The following is a 20569-nucleotide window of genomic DNA, read 5'->3' as shown; positions in this document are numbered from 1 at the left end:
AGTCACAGGAGTTGACCCTCAGCTCTGAGTAGACACATGGGCTTATTTGGTATCAAGACTTAAGAGATTCACAGGGATTTAGTTTGGTCTGAGTCACCAAAACATGAGTGAAGACTGTGGATCTAGGAAACTTCAAGCCCTATTCAGACAGAGCTCTCCACCCGTAGGCTGTGCCACCCTTCCTCTGTCTGGGTTGCGCCAGAGCTGGGCCTGCCCTGAGCCAGAACGCTAGAGGTAACGTTTGTGTCAGTGTTTCCACTATAAAATGCCACCACCCCATAACCCATCTGTTAAATTCCCCTCAAAGCTTCAGGCTGGCAGACACGGTGCTTTTATTTCCTTCAGGACAGAGGGGGGTACCCCCCACACCCCAGGTCTCCCAGGATGCTCCCAGGCAGCACTAACCCAGGGGAATTAACTATGGGTTTCAGCAGTTCCAGTCCTCCCTCGAGTGCGGAGCTGTGGGCCATGGCCTGGAGCTGCTCAGCCAGGGAACTGTTAACCTCGGCGTGCTTAGGACTAGCTTTGGAAACCTATGATGTTAAGGCTTGAATGCAACAATGTCACTGTACTGGGTGGAGGGGAATGCAGCTTTCTTCACAAGCTGTCAGGAAATCTAGATGTGATCCAGCAACTGAGGAAGGGAGATGAGGCAGTATCTCTAGGCACATAGTTCACACCACAATGCACTGCAACGCAACGTTAGCCCAATTCTAAAAATCCTCAGTAACACTTTTCAATATACAAGAATCAAAAGTACAGCAGTTTTACAATGTAGGAAAATTTAATGCATACTATATAAACATTATTTACATCAGAAATCACTAGGACAGTGGCATTTTTCACAAATATAAATTAATTATTGTTTAGTCAACAGGTTTTAAAAGTCCACAATTTTACAATAAAGAAAAAACATCTGTCCCCTGATGAGTGGGGCCCAGATGGCCTAAAGCAGCCTGGACCCTTGGCATGGCTCCCCTCGCCCAAGCGGGCAGCCCTCAGAGGAGCCAGAAGACGCTGGTGCTGGGCTGCTGCTCCTGCTGAAAAGTGGATTTTGGTCTGTAGGATTTCATTTGTACTGTTAGAAAAAATATATAAAATCTCAAACTACTCTGTAATAAGAAATATACAAACTCTATTTGTACTGTTATAAGAAGTATACAAACTCAAAATACTGTTAAAAAAATATACGAACTATATATATTTGTACTCTGTTATTAAAAATATACACACTCTATTTGTACTCTGTTATAAAAAATACACAAACTCTATTTGTGTTCCGTTATAAAAAATATACAAACTCTAAAAATATACAAACTCCATTTATACTCTTATAAAAAATATACAAACTCTATTTGTACTCTGTTATAAAAAATATAGATTTTTGTAGAAATTTATCAGCTGATTCCAAAATCAGATGGAAAGTCAATAGACTAAGACTAGCCAAAAGAATTTTGAGAAGGCCGGGCATAGTGGCTCACGCCTGTAATCCCAGCACTTTGGGAGGCCGAGGTGGGCATATCACCAGGTCAAGAGATGGAGATCCTGGCCAACAGGGTGAAACCCCGTCTCTACTAAAAATACAAAAATTAGCTGGGTGTGGTGGCGTGCACCTGTAGTCCCAGTTACTCGGGAGGCTGAGGCAGGAGAATTGCTTGAACCCAAGAGGCGGAGGTTGCAGTGAGCCGAGACTGTCACTCCAGCCTGGCGCCTGGCGACAGAACAAGACTGTCTCAAAAAAAAAAAAAGAAAGAATTTTGAGAAAGAATTATAATAGCAAAGTTGAAGAATTCACAATACCCAATTTCAATACTACAGTAATTAAGATGGTGTACTGCTGATAAAAAAAAATGCAGACACATAAATCAGAGACAGTCCAGATGTAGAACCAAAAATTTTAATATAATCAAATGGAGAAAGGATAGTTTTTTACAAATACTGCTGGGATAATTCTAAATCCATATTTTTAAAAAGCTAATCTTGATCAACATATCACACCATATAGAAAATAATTTGACATTGTCTCATAAAGTTAGACATATACTTACAATACAACAATCTAGGTAATTACTCAAACAAACGGAAGATTGTGACAAACACAAAAGACTATATACTATATTATTTCACCAATACTAAATTCTGGAAAAGGTAAAACCATAGTGACTGAAACTAGATACATGGTTGCCTAGACTTGAGAATTGGAAGAAGGCACTCACTGCAAAGGGCCATGAGGAACTTCTGGCAATGTTCTATATCTTGATCATGGTCACAGATACATAACTGTATGTAAATTCCAAAGCTTACTAAATGTTACACTTAAAATAGGTAAATTTTATTGAATGTAAATTATTCCTCAATCAAACTAGGGAAAAGTGAATTGGCTAAATTATTCATCAACCTTCCTTGAATTCAGTTTGACTTACCTGAGTCATTTTTTGACTAAGAGTCATCCATGTCCACCCTTCTTCATGCAGTACTGTTTCCTGTATCATCAACTGTTGTTCAGCCTTTATTAAGAGTGCACCACTATTTTCTCCAGAATTTTCTTCCATGCCTCTAACACCCATTCCACAAGTTTTGATGTAAATGTTCAAGCAATGATGATCATATTACTTTTGCTACTTAGCTGACGATGTCTTCTGACTTCAGATACATTAAAATGTCAAAAAAAAAATGTACATCTTAGAATGGAAATGTGATGGAAGGAAACAAGGTTTAAATCTGGTGAAATGAACTTTTTAATTATTATGTAATAATCTCTTTATCTTCAGTATTGCTTTTTGGTTGCCAATGTTACCTGATATAAATAAAACTAAGATGACATTCTTTAGATTTTGCTGGTATATCTTTTCCCCACCTTTTTACTTTGAGATCAACCTTGCCTTTACAATTACGGGGCTCTAGAGAGCTAGTGCTGGTGTTCAGCAGTGTCTATGATGTCCGGTGGAGGTAGATATTTGACAGAGCAGTAACAGTACCTTTAAGATGTATGTTTAGTAGAGATGGAGTTTCACCATGTTGGCCAGGCTGGTCTTGAACTCCTGACTTCTAGCAATCCACCCACCTTGGCCTCCCAAAGTGCTGGGACTACAGGCATGAGCCACCGCACCCAGCCATTCATTCATTTTTTTTCTCTGTAATCTAGACTCAGATAACACATTCATTCATTCTTACACTGATTCATTCCACTAATATTTACTGCCTGGTTATCAGATCCCCATCAGGGTTCTAGGCTTTGGGGAGACCGCAATGAATGAAACAAGGTTTCTGCTATCTGAATGGATCAGTCATTCTAATGAGGGAGAGACAGGCAATCCATAAACAAACCAGTAACACAGACAGCACTTCAGGTGGAAGGCGCTATGAAGAATAAATACTAAAGCAGGTGCAGCCGGGTGCAGTGGCTCACACCTGTAATCCCAGCACCTTGGGAGGCCGAGGTTGAGTGGATCACTTGAGGTTAGGAGTTTGAGATCAGCCTGGCCAACATGGTGAAACCCCATTTTTACTAAAAGTACAAAAATGGTGGCACCTGCTTGTAATCCTAGCTATTCAGGAGGCTGAGGTGGGAGGATTGCTTGAACTTGGGAGGCAGAGGTTGCAGTGAGCCGAGATTGCACAACTGCAGTCCAGCATGGGGAACACAGCAAGACTCTGTCTCAAGAGAAAAAAGGAAAAAAAAAAAAAAGGAAAGGAAAAGAGGAAGGAAAGGAAAGGAAGGAAAAGAGAGGAAAAACAGGTGTGGGTGTAAGGTGCACTAGCATGAGCAGGATTGTGGTGGTGGTGGTGGTGGTGGTGGATGATAAGGTAATCAGGGAAGGCTTCTCTGTGAATGTGACAGAAGTGAGGGATGAGCCCTGGGAACTCCTGGGGAGAGATTTCCAACAGTGGGAACAGCAGGTGCAAAGGCCCTGGGGACAGAGTGTGCTGCGGGGGATCAGGGAACATCACAGAGACTCTGGAGGCTGGAGTGAAACCAGGAGATGACGATGGGAGATGGGGATGATGGATACCAGAGCAAGGTGACAGAGACCTTGCCAGGGATCATCACCACTTGGGCTTTGACTCTGAGGGAAATGGGAAGATGACCTGAGGTCAGGAGTTTGATATGAGCCTGGCCAACATGGTGAAACACTGTCTCTACTAAAACTTTAAAAATTAGCCAGTTGTGGTGGCATGCGCCTATAATCCCAGCTACTCAGGAAGCCGAGGTGAGAGAATTTCTTGAATGTGGGAGAAGGAGGTTGCAGTGAGCCAAGATTGCACCGCTGCACTCCAGCCTGTGCAACAGAGTGAGACTCCATCTCAAACACACACATATACACGCACACACAAGTGCACAAGTGGAGGGATGGATTTGGCCTGGGGGTCACAGTTTGCAAGCTCCTGCCCAATCGATAGCTCCAGATGCATATACCCTGTGTCTTGGACATCTCTGCACAGACCCTTTGGTGAGGCCCAGAGAGGGGAAGCAATTAGATCATCACCACCCAGCAAGGCAGGACAGAGTAAGACAGGAGCCTAGTCATCTCACCCTCAGTTATCAGAGAGATCCTCACAGCCAATCCCTACCACAACTCCTTGCGTCTCTGTGTCCATTTCTATTTATTGGTTAATGATTATTTATTGAGCACCTAGTATGTGCTTGACCCTGAGCTGAGCCCTTCTTCTCCCCCACTTCCCTGACCACTCTCTGCATTTCTCCATCATACCATCCATGATGAGTCAGGGACCCAAATGACCCCCTACTGCAATGCCTCCCTGACCCAAAAGACCCCGAGACTCTCACCTGCTCCCCAGTTGAAGTGTGGACTCCCGCAGGGAAGCTGTCCACATGTCGCCGCAGGGCACAGGCCTCTAGGACTCTCTCCAGCCAGGCTGGGTCCAGCTCCTGCCCGAGGCATACTTTCTCCACCACAGAGGTGTTCTGCACCCAGGCCTCCTGGAGCATGTAGGCCACCGAAAATTAAAACATAACTTACTTTGGTCACAGAAGGATGATGGGGACAGAGGTATGACAGGTTTAGAGGAGCAGTGGGAGTTGGGCTCTAGGTGGGTGGGTGGTGGAGAGAATGAATGAAAGCGAGCTTGGCTGGGATGGGGAGGGGTTGAAAGGCAGCGAGGAAGGGGGTATTTCAGGATGATGGGGACATCCTAGCAGACAGGCAGGGGGTGGCATCACCTTCATGCTCATGAACCCCTCCACCTTTGACAGCTCCCCAAAGAGGACGGACAGCAGGGAGGTCTTCCCTGTCCCCACTGGACAGACTACAGCCAGGAAACAGCCCTGGGGCACGGTGAGGTTTATTCTTTTAATGCAAGAAAGGAGACATGACCTTGGTTAGGGCCTAGCCCCCATCTTTGAGGAAGGGTGAGCCCCAGACGGAGCCGAGCTTTCCTGCTCCGGGAGTCTAAGGGCACCTGTGGGGCTGTTCTTTTCCCAGTCCTTGTCTGGCTATTTGAGCAACCATCCTCTGCACATCTGTGCATGTGCACACGCATACACACACAAAGCATGCACACACACATGCACATTTACACACTCATACAAGCATGCTAGCATGCACAGCCACACACAATGTGGGCACACAGCCACACACACAAGTGCATGCGCATACCCAAGCAATCCATGCTCACATACGTGTGCACACACACACACCATGCACACACATGCATGCACGTCCACCCACGTGGACACACAGAGTTGGCAGCAGCCTGAGGGTTTCACCAGCCTGGCCTCCTGCCTTGGCTCTTGCAATAAATAGGCTCTGTCCTCCCCTCCCTGCCCCTGCTCTTGGTCCCACCCCACTCCTGTCCCTGTCCCACAGCCCATCCTCCACCCCATGACCAGAGGGATCTGTTAAAACCCAAATCGGCAGTGGCTCACGCCTGTAATCCCAGTACTTTGGGAGGCTGTGGTGGGCAGATCACCTGAGGTTGGGAGTCCAAGACCAGCCTGACCAATATGGAGAAACTTCGTCTCTACTGAAAATACAAAACTTAGCTGGGTGTGCTGACGGGTGCCTGTAGTCCCAGCTACTTGGGAGGCTGAGGCAGGAGAATTGCTTGAACTGGGAGGTGGAGGTTGCAGTGAGCTGAGATCGCACCACTTCACTCCAGCCTGGCAACACCGCGAGACTCCATCTCAAAAAACAAACAGGCAGGCCAGACGCGGTGGCTCACGCCTATAATCCCAGCACTTTGGGAGGCCAAGGCGGGTGGATCATGAGGTCAAGAGATTGAGACCATCCTGGTCAACAAGGTGAAACCCCATCTTTACTAAAATACAAAAATTAGCTGGGCATGGTGGCACATGCCTGTAGTCCCAGCTACTCGGGAGGCTGAGGCAGGAGAATTGCTTGAACCCAGGAGGCGGAGGTTGCGGTGAGCCGAGATCGCGCCATTGTACTCCAGCCTGGGTAACAAGAGTGAAACTCCGTATCAAAAAAAAAAAAAAAAACCCAAGTCAGCTCTTAACACTTCCCAGCTGAACCCATCAGCACTCCCATTTCACTCAGGGTCAAAGCCTAAGCACTGATGATCATGACCGACGTTCCGGCTCCTTCCACTCTGTGCCTCAGCTGCTCTTTCTTGGCCACGCTCACCTCCTTTCTGTTTCTTGAACACAATAGGCCAGTGGTTCTCAACTGGAGATGACAGCATCCCCCAAGAGTGGCAAGATCTAGAGATATTTTTGGATGTCACAACTGGTAGGGGATGCTGCTGGCATCTAGTGGGTAGAGACTGGGGGTCTGCTAAACATCCCACAGTGCACAGGACAGAACCTGACAATGAAGTTTCAGCCCAAAATACCAACCAGGATGAGGTTGGAAAACCCAAGCCCAGGCATACTCCTGACCCAGGACCTTTGCATATGACATTCCCACTGCCTAGAAGGCTATTCTCCCACGCCAGGCACGGTGGCTCATGCCTGTAATCCCAGCACTTTGGGAGATGAGGCAGGTGGATCACTTGAGGTTGGGAGTTGGAGACCAGCACGGTCAACATAGTGAAACCCCATCTCTACTAAAAATACAAAAACGAGCTGGGTGTGGTGGTGTGTGCCTGTAATCCCAGCTACTCGGGAGGCTGAGGCAGGATAATCGCTTGAACCTAGGAGGTGGAGGTTGCAGTTAGCCGAGATCATGCCACTGCACCCTAGCCTGGGTGACAGAGCAAGACTGTTTCAAAAGAAAAACAAAAGCTCTTCTCCCAGACACCTTCACAGCTCACTGCCTTTCCTTATGCTCTCAGCTTGAATGCCAAGCCTTCCCTCACTAGGCATGCCATCATGCTCTGTCCCCCTGCCCTGGCTTCCTGTTTGGGCCTCACCTCAACCATCATGTCACCCCAAGACAGCCGGGCCCTTGTCTCTTTCACCCAATCCCCAGTACCTAGAACAGAGCATGGCCCACAGCAAGCGCTCCATCAATGAAGTGAGTGAATGACAACCAATACAAATACTGCCCAGGACATATCCTCTCCCTTCTTATGGAGTTTCAGGGCTGGCTGAGATTTTTGGCCACAAAGACCAAGCCGTGGAGTTGGGGGCTGTAGACGATAATGATCTGGGACTGATATATGCAGCACACAAGTGAGCAAAGCCGACGAGGCTGAACCGTGGAGCTCCTCAGCCATCCCCAACTTGGCAATGTCTTGGCCAGCCTGGGAGCAGAGGGATGTCTCTCCCTGATGGGGGACACTCAGATGCCCTGGTCCCCATCTGCAGGAGGTGCAGGTCTATGCTGTACAGGTCCCCACCTGCAGGAGGTACAGGAGCATTCCAGGAACCTTCCTGGCAGAGCCCCAGCCCAACTTAACCCCCCCTCCTATCCCAGACTGGAAACCTACAACACCCCTCAGGTGGAAGGCGGCAGGAGCCCCACGCAGCTTCTCCCTAAAAACATGAGGATGGTTTCCATGAGTCATTCTGTACCTGTGGAGGCAGGGAGGGCTTTCCTGGAACCAGGCAAAGGTGGCACTGTGTATCATGATGCATCCTTCCTGGTAGCTGTGGGGCACAAGAGGCCAGTTTCAGGAGCCCCCTGACCTGGCCAGCCTCTGCATCGGAGAGGCTGGAGGCAGAAGCTACAGCAGGAAATCTCTCCCACTGAACAAACCGTCCTGCTACTCACTGGCTTGTGTGTGACCCTGCAGGGGTCTTGTTCTTTCCAAGTCCCATGGCTAATAATCCAGGGGAAGGCAAACCACGGCCCAGAGACCAAATCCTGCCTACTGCCTACTCTTATCAATAAAGTTTTATTGGAACACAGCTAAATCCATTCATTTCCATATTTCATGTTTTGAGCAGTTGTGACAGAAACTGTCTGGCCCAGTAGCCTAAAATATGCACAATCTGGTCATTTATGAAAAAGTTAATGAACATCTGATATAAATTATCATCTAATCTCAGTCTTCCCAGAGAGTGAAGGGGGTGTTATTAATTTCACTGTGGCAGGGCGCGGTGTCTGACGCCTGTAATCCCAGCTCTTTGGGAAGCCAAGGTGGGTGGATCACTTGAGGTCAGGAGTTTCAGACCAGCCTAGCCAACATGGCAAAACCCCATCTCTACCAAAAAGTATGAAAATTAGCCAGATGTGGTGGTGAGCACCTGTAATCACAGCTACTCTAGAGGCTAAGGCAGGAGAATTGCTTGAACCTGGGAGGTTGCAGTGAGCCGGGATTGCGCCACTCACTGCTCTCCAGCCTGGAAGACAGAGCAAGACTCCGTCTCAGATAATAGTAACTATTTATTAGAATATATATTATATATTTACTTTTAATTTTATAACTATAATTATTATAACCATTATAATCGATAATAAATATTTCACTGTGACAAGTGTAATTAGATTAGTGGTTCTTGATCCTTAACACATAGTTAGAATCTCCTGAAAGATTTTCTAAAATCAAAGCTCTCATGGCTCAGCCCAGATCCATTAAATCCATTCTCACAATCAGCTGCTGTGATGATTGATATGCCCGTTTTGCAGATGGAAACACGGAGGCTGAGATGATCTACTTGTCAGGATCAACCAGCTAGTCAGTGCTGGGGCTGAGATTTGGACCTGGGCAGACCAACGCCATTGGCTAGGCTTTTTACCACTAGGTGAGTGTTTTTCAGGTACACAGTTTGCCCAGGTTCTTCAGTACAACAAGGGGGAGGGTGTCTCAGTCCGTGGGGTGACCAAAGGATGGAGTGGAGGGGCAAGCCCAGGTAACTTGACTTTGGAGAGTCTCATCATGCAATAATGCTTGCAATGATGCTATTTTCTTTTTTCCTTTCTTTCTTTCTTTCTCTTCTGAGATGGAATCTCACTCTGTAGCACAGGCTGAAGTGCAGTGGCATGATCTTGGCTTACTGCAACCTCCGCCTCCCGGGTTGAAGTGATTCTCTTGCCTCAGCCTCCTGAGTAGCTGGGATTATAGCACACACTATCACATCTGGCTAATACTTGTATATTAGTAGAGATGGGGTTTCACCATGTTGGCCAGGCTGGTCTCGAACTCCTGACCTCATGATCCACCCACCTCGGCCTCTCAAAGTACTGGGATTACAGGCATAAGTCACTGTGCCCAGCTTGCAATGATGTTTTTTCTAGCTTGACGAAAATGTTGCCATGCTTATCATCTGGGCTTTCTGCATGAGGACAAGGACCTGGTGTTAGAGCAGGAGTCCCCAACCCCCAGCTCACAGACTGGTATCAGTCTGCAGCCTCTCAGGAACTGGACCATACAGCAGGATGTGAGAGGAGGACAGACAAGCGTTGTGTCACCTGTATTTATAGCCACTCCCCATCACATGCATCACCGCTTGAACTCCGCCTGTCAGATCCGCAGCAGCGTTAGATTCTCATAGAAGCATGAACCCTATTGTGAACTGCACATGCGAGGGATCTGGGCTGAATGCTCCTTATGAGAATCTAATGTCTGATGATCTGTCACTGTCTCCCATCACCCCCAGATGGGACTGTCCAGTTGCAGGAAGACAATCTGAAATTATTATTTCATTACATACTACAGTTAAATCCACTACAGTGTAATAATAATAAATGTACAATAAATGTAATGTGTTTGAATCATCCCAAATCCATGCACCCCACCCCGGGCCATAGAAAAACTGTCTTCCAGAAAACCAGTCCCTGGTGCCAAAAAGCTTGCAGACCACTGTGTTAGCAGGTCCCCAACAGCACCTTTAGGTACTCAACTCAACTATCAGCACCTCTAACTTTCACAGAGATGGGAGGGAGGCTGAAATTTCAAATCCTCTAATGGCAAGGTTGGTTTCTTTAGCAACCAGCCCCACTGAGACTGTCCATGTGCCTCCAGCCATCATTCATCCATTAGCATACAAAGATACATCACGTCATACATTCCAAAGGCTTAGCGTTCTGCATCAGGACACTGGGGCGGAGACCACACACAAACTCTTATTATGTTCCAGTAACCCACAGAATGCCAGAAAAAATCTGCACAGTAGATACTTCATAACTGTCTGTTATCCAGAATGTATAAATCACTTTTACAACACCGTAACAAAACAACCCAATCTAAAAACTAACGAAGCACTGTAACACACACTTCACCAGCAAGCACTTGAGAGATGCTTAACATCATTAGTCATAATTAAAACCAGAAAGAGACACCCCTTCACTCACACTAGAATAGTTATACTAAAAACAAACAAGTGTTGACAAAGGTGCACGGAAACTTGAACAATTAAACACTGCTGCGACGATATGAAATGGTGCAGCATAGGTGTCAAATAATTTGGAGTTTCTTCAAATGGTTACAAATAGATTTACCGTATGACAGTGATTCCATTCCCAGGTATGTACCCCAAAGACCTGAAAACCGGTGTTCAAACAAAAACTTGTATGCTCTTTAAATGTGTCAAGATCATAAATATGCAGGAAAGTCTTGGGAACAGTGTCAGGAAAACCGAACCTGAATGAAAAAACACATTACACTCCCAGGTCGGGCAGGAGGTAAAAGTGAAATGAGTTTGTGAACTGAATTATCATGTAGGAACCATGCTGATTTCCTGATCGAGGGGTTCTGTGGCGGTAACCTAGGAGAGTGTCTGTGATTTGGGTAAAATATACCGGAGTATTTTGTGGGACGCTGCAAATCTGGTACAGCAATAACTGCTGGGGACTCTAAGAAAAGAAACAGGTTATATTTTGCACTGCTACTAGAAGCTTCCTAGAAGTGTGACATTGTTAAAAAGTAAATCACTTTTTAAAACAACCATATCAATACCATGCCAGAAAAGCAGAGACATCAGCAAAATCTACTATAGAGGCTACGCTTCATCCAAAGCTGTGGACCCTTATAAAAGCCTCAATGTCAACAGACTCCCCTTAGTAGATACTGTTATATTTATTAGTATGAGAGGCTACTGTGTGGATACATTAGTGTTATGGCACGGTGTGGATATTAGTGTTAGGGCATGGTGTACATATTATATTGGTGTTGGAGAACAGTGCAGATATCACATTAGCATTAGGGCACGGTGTGGATATTATCACATTAGTATTAGAAGCAACAGTGTGGATATCAGATTAGCGTTGGAGTATGGTGTGGATATCATATTGGTATTAGGGCACGGTATGGATATCATGGTAATGTTACGGCACGGTGTGATTATTATATTACAGGCCACTGGGAGAATACATCTTAGCAGCCACTGTGTCTGGGACATTGACAATGACATCAGGGTGTAGTCCTAAGGATGGGATTTGGGGATTTCATTTTTCGAGATGAATTTCTTCCTTTGCTGAGTACTCTAAAGACTCTTCTCTCTGCACTCAGGGCCATGGAAAGGAAGCTTTTTACTCACCAATGAACAAGACTTAGTTGACACAACCCTCGTGCTGCCCTGAGGAAGTCGAAGCTCCTCGCTGCTTCTGGCACCTCAGAGCGAAGCTGGTCAGGGGTGGGTTTGTGCGACCTCTGTGGTGCCAGAGCTCAGCACAGATGCTTTTCCTCACAGTTTCTCAGCGGATGTGCACCCACTCCTGGCTGTCCTAAAATACCTATAAAATTCAATATTCAGTTTGTTCAATGTAATAATTTTGGAAATTCAAACCAAAATGAAGCGCACTGTAGCCATATCCTTCCCAAAATGGTGATGGACGACTTTGGAAGCCGTGTAAAATGAAATGAATATATACACAAATTAAAAAACAAAAACCTACTCAAAATAGTCCAGAGACTGTAATTTGAAATGCAAAACTATAAAAAATCTAAAAGAAAATCTACGTGACACTGCATTTGGTATTGAGTTTTAACACACATCATCAAACGCCAATTCATGAAAATATTGATAACACAGACTTTATAAAACTAAATATTCTACTATGAAAAATTGTATTCACAGAACAAAAAGACAAGACAGACGTGAGAAGATATTTACAAAATACATAAGTGATTTTAAAACTGGGTAAGTATCTCGACAGATATCCAGCCAAAGCAAATACACAGCTAGCAGGCTGGGCATGGTGGCTCATGCCTGTCATTCCAAAACTTTGGTAGGCTGAGACGGTTAAATCATCTGAGGTCAGGAATTTCAGATCAGCCTGGCAAACATGGCGAAATCCCATCTCTACTAAAAATACAAAAAAATAGCCAAGCGTGGTGGTGGTGCCTGTAATCCCAGCTACTTGGGAGCCTGAAGCAGGAAAATCACTTAAACACAGGAGGTGTAGGTTGCACTGAGCCAAGATCGTGCCGCCATTGCACTCCAACCTGGGTGACAGAGCAAGACACCATCTCAAAACAAAAAGATGTTAGCTGGGCACGGTGGCGCGTGCCTGTAATCCCAGCTACTCAGGAGGCTGAGGCAGGAGAATTGCCTGAACCCAGGAGGTGGAGGTTGCGGTGAGCCGAGATCGCGCCATTGCACTCCAGCCTGGGTAACAAGAGCGAAACTCCGTCTCAAAAAAAAAAAAAAAAAAAGATGTTAATAACATATCTGTTACATGTTGATATGTTAATATGAGGGGAAACTAGGTTGGGTCGCGATAGGAAATCTACATTTTCTTCTCATTTTAGATTTCATTGTGAATCTAAAACTAATTTAAAATAAACCCTTTACTAAAAAGTTGTATATTTTCTCAAATATCTGCTAAATTATTTGTACTAATAATCAGCAGTAATTGACACTACTCATTTTTAAAATAAAAGCATTCATGATGCTGCAAAGTAAATTATACAAATTAATATATAATTTCAAGGAAATGCCTCTTTTACATGTTTTATGTTAAAATAACAAATACATGTAAACATATTTATCATATATCTTTTCTTGTGCTGTGGTTCACTCTTTAGGAGACTATTTCAATTTAGAGCTGGACATTTTCAAAAGTATAACTTTGTAAAAAAAAAAAATTCAAATAGCAACTGGATTCACTGTGACTGGATCACTTATTCTAATGAATGCTTGTCTTTGTTTCCTAGCAGAGGATTCCTTCTAATTACAATACAACAGAAGCAAATATTTGTCAATTGAAAAAATATTCAAAGACAGGAAGACTGCAAGCAGATTTTGTGACCACATTCAATGCTTCATCATGATGCTTTTTAATACAGAGGTGTTTAAAGGGATAGTCAGTTACTCCCTCAACGATGCTTTGCAGAAATTGATGAAACTAGAGAAACAACACTGGCAAGACATTCAATGTAACTTTAGATGTCACTGTGTCTTGCTGGAAAAAATAATTTACCTTTTAGAGGATCACAAAGACTTACTGGAAGCCCAGACTCTGGAGTGTTTCTAAATTTAGATACCAGTATAGCTAGTAATGAAGATAATAAAAAGGGATCTGTGCTTTAGTTGTGTAATAAAATACCAAAGCAGTATTTAATGCTCTGAGGAAAATAAGTTATGCCTGAAATACAGTTGACAATATCAGAATCAAAATACGCTTCCTGGTCAAGCACAGTGGCTCATGCCTGTAATCTCAGCACTTTGGGAGGCGGAGGAGGGAAGATCACCTGAGGTCAGGAGGTCGAGACCAGCCTGACCAACACGGAGAAACCCCATCTCTACTAAAAGTACAAAAACTGGCCCGGCATAGTGGTGCATGCATGTAATCCCAGGTGCTCAAGAGACTGAAGCAGAAGAGTTGCTTGAACACGGGAGGCGGAGGTTGTTGTTGGCCGAGATCGTGCCATTCCTCTGCACTATTGTTTATGTAAAAATGCAGATTCACTGAGCAAGACTAAATTGTGTATTCAGTGGAAGGCTGATCAAGGATTCAAAAAAATGCAACCTTTTGTCTCTTATCTACTTCTGACCTGGAAGCACCCTCACTTCCTGCTTCCAGTCATCCCGCCTTACTGGACCTACACATCTTACAAATATTGATTGGTGTCTCATGTCTCCCTAAAACGTATAAAAGCAGGCTCTTTCCTGACCACCTTGGGCACATGTCATCAGGACCTCCTAAGGAGGTATCATGGGTTAAACCTTGGCAAAAAAAGTTTTCTAAATTGACTGAGACCTGTCTCAGGTATTTTGGGATCACAATCCACAATCACCATGGTGTGACAGTTGACTACAGCATTTAGTACAGACACATCCTATACAGGTGTGCAGCCTGGGAGCAATAGGTTATACCATAGAACTTACGTGTGGAGTGGGCTACACGATCTAGGTTTCGTAAGGACACTCTACTGTATTTGTACAAAGATGAAACCGCTAAGGACAAATGTCTCAGAAAGTATCCACATCGTCAGGAGACGTCTGAGTATATTTTAAATGCTTAAAGCCTAGGAGAAAAAAAAGAAACTCAACTCCTGTTATGGTTTAATAACAAAGCTTAATAGAGTTAATATATTTCATCTAATGTAAGATGCCAATGATTAAAAGCCATTATTTTATGCACATTACAAATAGATTGCCAATTAAGCCAACTTTCTGAATAACAAAAATGTGAATTTACTTCTATTAATGCCAGGAAAGTAAAATGAAAATGAATTATGGTTTTGACATGTTAAAGCAAATAAAGGGAGGCAGTTAGCCTGAGGTTTTCTCTGAGCAAATGGAAACCGAACTTGGAGGCATTTAAACTGACTTAAAAAATTAACAAACCAACCACAGTCAATAACAAAAAGCCCAGCCGCCAGCTGGCTGTATGACTAGGGATGCTGAGGGAACCATCCCCACAACAGGCAGTTGCCTAGCAGGAGCCAATGAGGAACCTCACTTAGCTGCCACCGCTAAGAGCTTGCAGCCCCAAGCCCCGATTTCCGTTCCGGTGTTTCATGAACAATTCATGCATTGTTCCCTTGCTCAAATAAACTGTTTAAATTTATTTTGCCTAAAATTCTTCTTTTAACAGACAAAGTACACTATTAACGCTTAAAATACTGTGAAAACTCACATCTATCTGTTCTTCAGTATTTTTCAAGTACTTTGACACTAAGAAAAACGTGCCACTGGAACACAAAAAAAGCAAGTAGTGGGATGCGTGTCTCCCTGGGGCTCTCCGTGCTGCTCTCAGGGTTTCTCCCTTCTTTTTCCCCGATCTACCCCGAACAAACCTAAATTGGTTAAAAAAAAAAAATTAAAAAATGAAACAAGTCAGTATGCTGTAATAATCAGTATCAAAGCCACTCGATGAGGCCACTTCTATAAAATAAAACCAACAACACGGCCACCTCAGCACTCAGAGCCCTGAAAAAAAGCTTTTTCCTCACCTTTCCTCAGGCAGCCTCGGGGGTCCTGAAGCAACAGCTTCCCCAGTCGGTCCTGAGGAGGAGGAGGCTGGCTCCTCCCTGACCACAGTCCCCAGGTATCCCTGTAGGGACAGCAGCATCTCCCATGTGGGCACCTCAGGCACCTGAGAAGAAGGCTTGGCTCTGCCCCCTAGATGCCCAGGGCATCTGCACCAGAACGCACACGCCTCTAGAGGGTCCATAAGGCAGCATTCGCACCCCCGTCAGCCATCCCTGGAGGTACAAGACGCTTAGGTGGCCTGCGCCCCTCCCATCAATTTCTGAAGTCCACTACTCTGACAATTCCATGCCATGAATTTTGAAAAAACAGCTAAAAGGGAACCCACCATCCCCACCAGAGGGATGGAGATAAGAAGTAAAGTACATGGCAAACTGACAAAAGCCAAATGACATCCTATGTATAAGCAGTTATGTATGAAGAAGTTGGAAAACTGAAGTGTGCCGTTTTAAAAAAGCAATACCATTTACAATAGCACCCCTCAGAACTGAAGTTCTTTATGTATAAATATTTAAAACAAAGGTATAAATATGCATTCATCGAACTTAGAAAAACAGTTGAAAGAAATCAAACAATATGTAAATAAATGCAAAGATGTTCCTTATTCAGGATTGTAGAGTCAGTATTTTTAAGACGAAAATTCTTTCAACCTCAACACAGATTCAGCACAGTCCAAATTCTCAGAAAATTGTTTTTCATTTATTTTTATTGTTTGTTTGTTTGTTTTAGAGACAGGGTCTTGCCCTGTCACCCATACTGGATTGCAGTGCTGTAATAACAGCTCACTAGAGCTTGAAACTTCTGGGCTCAAGCAATCCTCCCACCTCAGCCTCTCAAACAGCTAGGACTACAGGCACATGCTACCACTCCCAGCTCACTTTTAAAAAATATTTTCAGACGTGAGAATCTTATTTTCCCCAAGCTGGTTTTGAACTCCTGGTCCCAAGTGATCCTCCTGCTTTTGCCTCCAAAAGCACTGAGATTACAGACGAGAACCACCGCACCAAGCCTTGTTTTTAACCTAGAATAGGCAACATCGAAGACGTACGAACAAAGAACTCACACATCTGGATCCCGACACATTGGAAAGCTAAAGCAGTAAAGAAAATGTGATGCTGGTGAAGAAACAGACTAACAGATAAATGAAAATGAGCCCAAAACAGACCCAGGAAAATACCGTAAATTGATCTTGGCAAAGGGACAACAGACATTCAATGAAGAAAACAATGTCTGTTTCACCACTGGTGATAGAACAATAGGAACCATATAGGGAAAAATGAACAAAACATAAACCCTATAACTCATACAAAAATGTATTCAAAATAATTCACAGACTTACATTTAAAATCTGCACCTGTAAAAATTTTAGAAGAAAATGAACATGACCTTCTATTTGAAGATGAGTTTTTAGTTACAACAGCAAAAGTCAAATGATGAAAGAAAAAAATGGATAATGTCAACTTTATTAAAAATAAAGCAGGGCACAGTGGCTCATGCCTGTAATCCCAGCACTGTGGGAGGCCCAGAGAGTTGGATAACCTGAGTCGGGAGTTCAACACCTGCATGACCAACAGAGAAAAGGCTGTCTCTACTAAAAATACACAATTACCTGGGCATGGTGGCGCATGTCTGTAATTCTAGCTACTTGGGAGGCTGAGGCAGGAGAATCGCTTGAAGCCGGGAGGCAGAGGTTGCCGTGAGCCGAAATAGCGCCATTGCACTCCACCTGGAAAACAGTAAGAAAACTCCATCTCAAATAATAAATAAAAAAAAAAAAAGTAGACGGGCGCAGTGGCTCACGCCTGTAATCCCAGCACTTTGGGAGGCCGAGGTGGGTGGATCACGAGGTCAAGAGATCATGACCATCCTGGTCAACATGGTGAAACTCCGTCTCTACTAAAAATACAAAAATTAGCTGGGCATGGTGGCGTGCGCCTGTAGTCCCAGCTACTCGGGAGGCTGAGGCAGGAGAATTGCCTGAACCCAGGAGGCGGAGGTTGCGGTGAGCCAAGATCGCGCTATTGCACTCCAGCCTGGGTAACAAGAGCAAAACTCCGACTCAAAAAAAAAAAAAGTAAAATATGTACTCTGACAACCTCCAGTGTGCTGAGACCAAACCAGGGTGGGGCAGAGGAACTGCAGAATTTCCTTCCTAACCCAAACCCCAACCCTAATCCCAACCTAGCCCTACCCTACCCCTAACCCCTAACTGTAGCCCTAACCATAATCCTAGTCCTAACCCTAACACTAACCGTAATACCTAAACATAAGCCCTAACCCTATCCCTTAACCCTAACTCTAAACCTATAACACTAACCCTTAAAGCAGTTTTCCTCAAACTTAGTTGGAGACATTTGGCCTCCTAGTGCTGGTTCATCTTATCATTACACCAGCTGTAGGAAACGTTTATCAGACCTGAAATTCACTCAATCCACCATTCTAGCATATAACATAATGTATACATACTATAATGTTCATTTCAAATAAATCAGAAAGATAGTATCAAGTCTCTATGCTCTTCCTGGCTATATCCAAAGGATTCCCAATGTATTCTAGCCCTGTGTTGCATTTTCTATTCATCTTTGCTTTCTGCTGGACTTCTAACTGCAAAAAGCAAGTCAAAAGTCCCCATCAAGAAATTCAACTAGATGACAGAGAAACAAATAGTGTGCCTGGGTTCACGGAGGACAGAGAGCGACTCTAGATTTTATTTTGGAGGGAGAGAGTTCTAGTATTCTGGTATGTGTATAGTTATCTATTCTCAGTGCCAATGGTGAGATAATGTCCACATGACAATTAGCATTTAGATCAGAGAGTGCTTCATAAATGATGACCATTAAAATAAACACTACTTACATAGGGCTGAATTTTCTCCTCAAATAGGCACTTCAGTCTTTACTGAAGTGGTTTTTCCAATGGAGTACCTAGAAGCTATTTTCCTGTAACACAGAGGATGAACACATAAATTGAAGAAATTATAAGTCAATGTACTGTCACTTCTTGTCAATTCTCAGCTTTCATCAAAACTAATTCCCAGCTATGGAAACAGAGACTCAAGTATATGGGTGGACAAAGTTGGTTTACACCCATCCTGTGGCTCTACTTCTCCTAAAAAGATTTGCATTCCAGGCTGGATGCAGTGGCTCACGCCTATAATCCCAGCACTTTGGGAGGCTGAGGTGGGCAGATCACCTGCAAGACCAGCCTGGCCATCTCTTACTAAAAATACAAAAATAAGCTGGACATGGTGGTGCATACCTGTAATCCCAGCTACTCAGGAGGCACAGGCAGAAGAACCACTTTGCATTCCATGACGTGGTCCCACCCAAGAGGAATCATTTATCACTTCAGTTGATCTGGACACTCCCCAAGCCACACATTACATGTAAGTCTACATGTACAAGCGTTAACCCAAGTGGTTACACAGGCAGATTTCTATCACTGGACTCCAACATAAAGAGAGGGTGGTGAGGTAAAAATAAATAGGGAGCCCATATGTGAAGACCACTTGACTCCGAGTGACGTGGCGTTCAGGCTCATTATCGTCTAGTTTGTAGCAGGTCTAAAAGGAATGAGTTGAGCTCAGAGAGAGTCAATTCCGCCCTGGAGAAATGGAGGAGCAGGGCACACAGTGTGCCCTTCCTCTATATGAACTCCAGGGCAGTTTATGTTCCACTGGCTAAGAGAAAGTTTTCTTCAAAAATTTCACATGATAATAGGTCAAACATTAATATCAAGTAAATTCAAAAGATTGAGAAACTAGCATTACTTCTGGGAAAACCAGAGCGTGCATTTTTTTGGAAATAATCATTGGCAGCACAAACTTCAGAATATCCAAAGGAAATAAAAGTGAGTTAACTTACATATTGCACATTTAAATTAAGATATAAATGATGCTAATCAAATCCAGAAATCCATTTTACTGTTTTTAATGTCCATTTTTTAAAAAATAGACATCTTTATCAACTATCCCAGTAATAGTCACCAATTAAGTCTTTATTATTTAAAAGCAAAATCCACCTATCTCCTTAACAGTAGCCATTTTACAAGTCCCATTATGTGTACTGGAAACAAGATTCAGAAATAAATATATATATGTATGTACATATATATGAAGATATCTTTCAAATGAAAAAACTTTCAGATAGTGATATTACAATACATTTAGAAATTAATAACATAAGCAAATTATGGGATGCCATCCACGCCTGTCCCAAAGGTATCGAATTTATAAACCATCTCAGGTGCGGAGCTGGACAGGTTCAAAGTAGGAACGAAAGCCGGTGGAGCAGCCCACCGGCGAGGTGTCCAGGACAGGGCCCCGCCCGGTCCCGACCCCTTCCGCCCTGGGCTCGACCCCTGCTGCGCCTCCGCCTCCGGGATAACGCGGAGCCCGAGCGCGCCTCACACCTTCGCGACCCAAAGGCGGAGTGCAGGCTCCCGCCGGCACCTACGGACTCGTGTCCCCGCCGCCCGCCGACACTGGAGCAGCGCCGCCCCCGGCTCAACTGCCTCACGAGCCTGACTCTTACCTAACAGGATGTTGGGTGGAAGCAGCGCGACCCCATGGTGCACCGAAGGCAGTCAAACGAAACCGGACGCAGACACCCACTTTCAGCCAGGCGGGGAGACAGGAAGTGCCGAAAACGCGGCGCGAGGCGGAAGCTCAGGATGCACCCCGCCCCTGCCCGAGACCCCGCCCCTGGCCGGCCCCGCCTCTTTGTCTGCCTCGCCACTGCACGTACTGGCCCCGCCCCTCGCGCGAGATTTTTTTGTTGTTGTTGACCCGGAAAGGGATTCTCCGAAGTCCAGGTCAGCTCGGGTGAG

General features: G+C 44.5%; 2 protein-coding genes across 7 annotated transcripts in view; one reads left to right on the top strand and one right to left on the bottom strand.

Annotated features, from left to right (window-relative positions):
• Positions 1–771: 771 nt before the first annotated feature.
• On the bottom strand, positions 772–20389 carry LOC105721593 (ATP-binding cassette sub-family C member 6-like). Of its 5 annotated transcripts, XM_064369798.1 has the most exons (10): positions 20275–20381; positions 18599–18681; positions 17352–17468; positions 15390–15549; positions 14636–14775; positions 11843–12038; positions 7937–8011; positions 4790–4942; positions 2424–2643; positions 772–1078 (listed from the first exon to the last, which is right to left on the bottom strand). In XM_064369798.1, the coding sequence occupies exons 7-9, from the start codon at positions 7997–7999 to the stop codon at positions 2623–2625; spliced, it is 237 nt and encodes a 78-aa protein (XP_064225868.1). In that variant the 5' UTR covers positions 8000–8011; positions 11843–12038; positions 14636–14775; positions 15390–15549; positions 17352–17468; positions 18599–18681; positions 20275–20381; the 3' UTR covers positions 772–1078; positions 2424–2622. The 5 variants fall into 5 exon arrangements, 1 of the variants encoding a protein (XP_064225868.1); XR_010339926.1 differs by lacking the exon at positions 7937–8011; XR_010339929.1 differs by having other exon boundaries at positions 772–1728; positions 4790–12038; positions 20275–20389.
• Positions 20346–20569, top strand: part of ZNF596 (zinc finger protein 596) — a 17238-nt gene continuing 17014 nt past the window's right edge. Inside the window, exon 1 of one of the 2 annotated variants that reach the window (XM_012458699.2) lies at positions 20346–20564. The gene's annotated coding sequence lies outside the window, so the exon portion shown is untranslated. The remainder of the gene's footprint in view (positions 20565–20569) is intronic. The other variant, XM_012458700.2, reaches the window with a different exon arrangement.

Source organism: Aotus nancymaae, unplaced genomic scaffold (genome assembly GCF_030222135.1).
Source record: "Aotus nancymaae isolate 86718 unplaced genomic scaffold, 86718_ANA_hifiasm-v0.15.2.pri h1tg000090l, whole genome shotgun sequence".
NCBI lineage: Eukaryota > Metazoa > Chordata > Mammalia > Primates > Aotidae > Aotus > Aotus nancymaae.
This window is presented reverse-complemented; position numbering and strand designations above follow the sequence as displayed.

Bases quoted from the DNA above. Each gene is read 5' to 3' on its own strand.
- LOC105721593 (XM_064369798.1), bottom strand. From the start codon at position 7,999: ATGCATCATGATACACAGTGCCACCTTTGCCTGGTTCCAGGAAAGCCC. The intron at 4,943-7,936 runs GTACAGAATGAC...TACATGCTCCAG, and splicing joins AGCCCTCCCTGCCTCCACAG to GAGGCCTGGGTGCAGAACAC. The intron at 2,644-4,789 runs GTGAGAGTCTCG...ATGTATCTGAAG, and splicing joins ACACTTCAACTGGGGAGCAG to TCAGAAGACATCGTCAGCTA.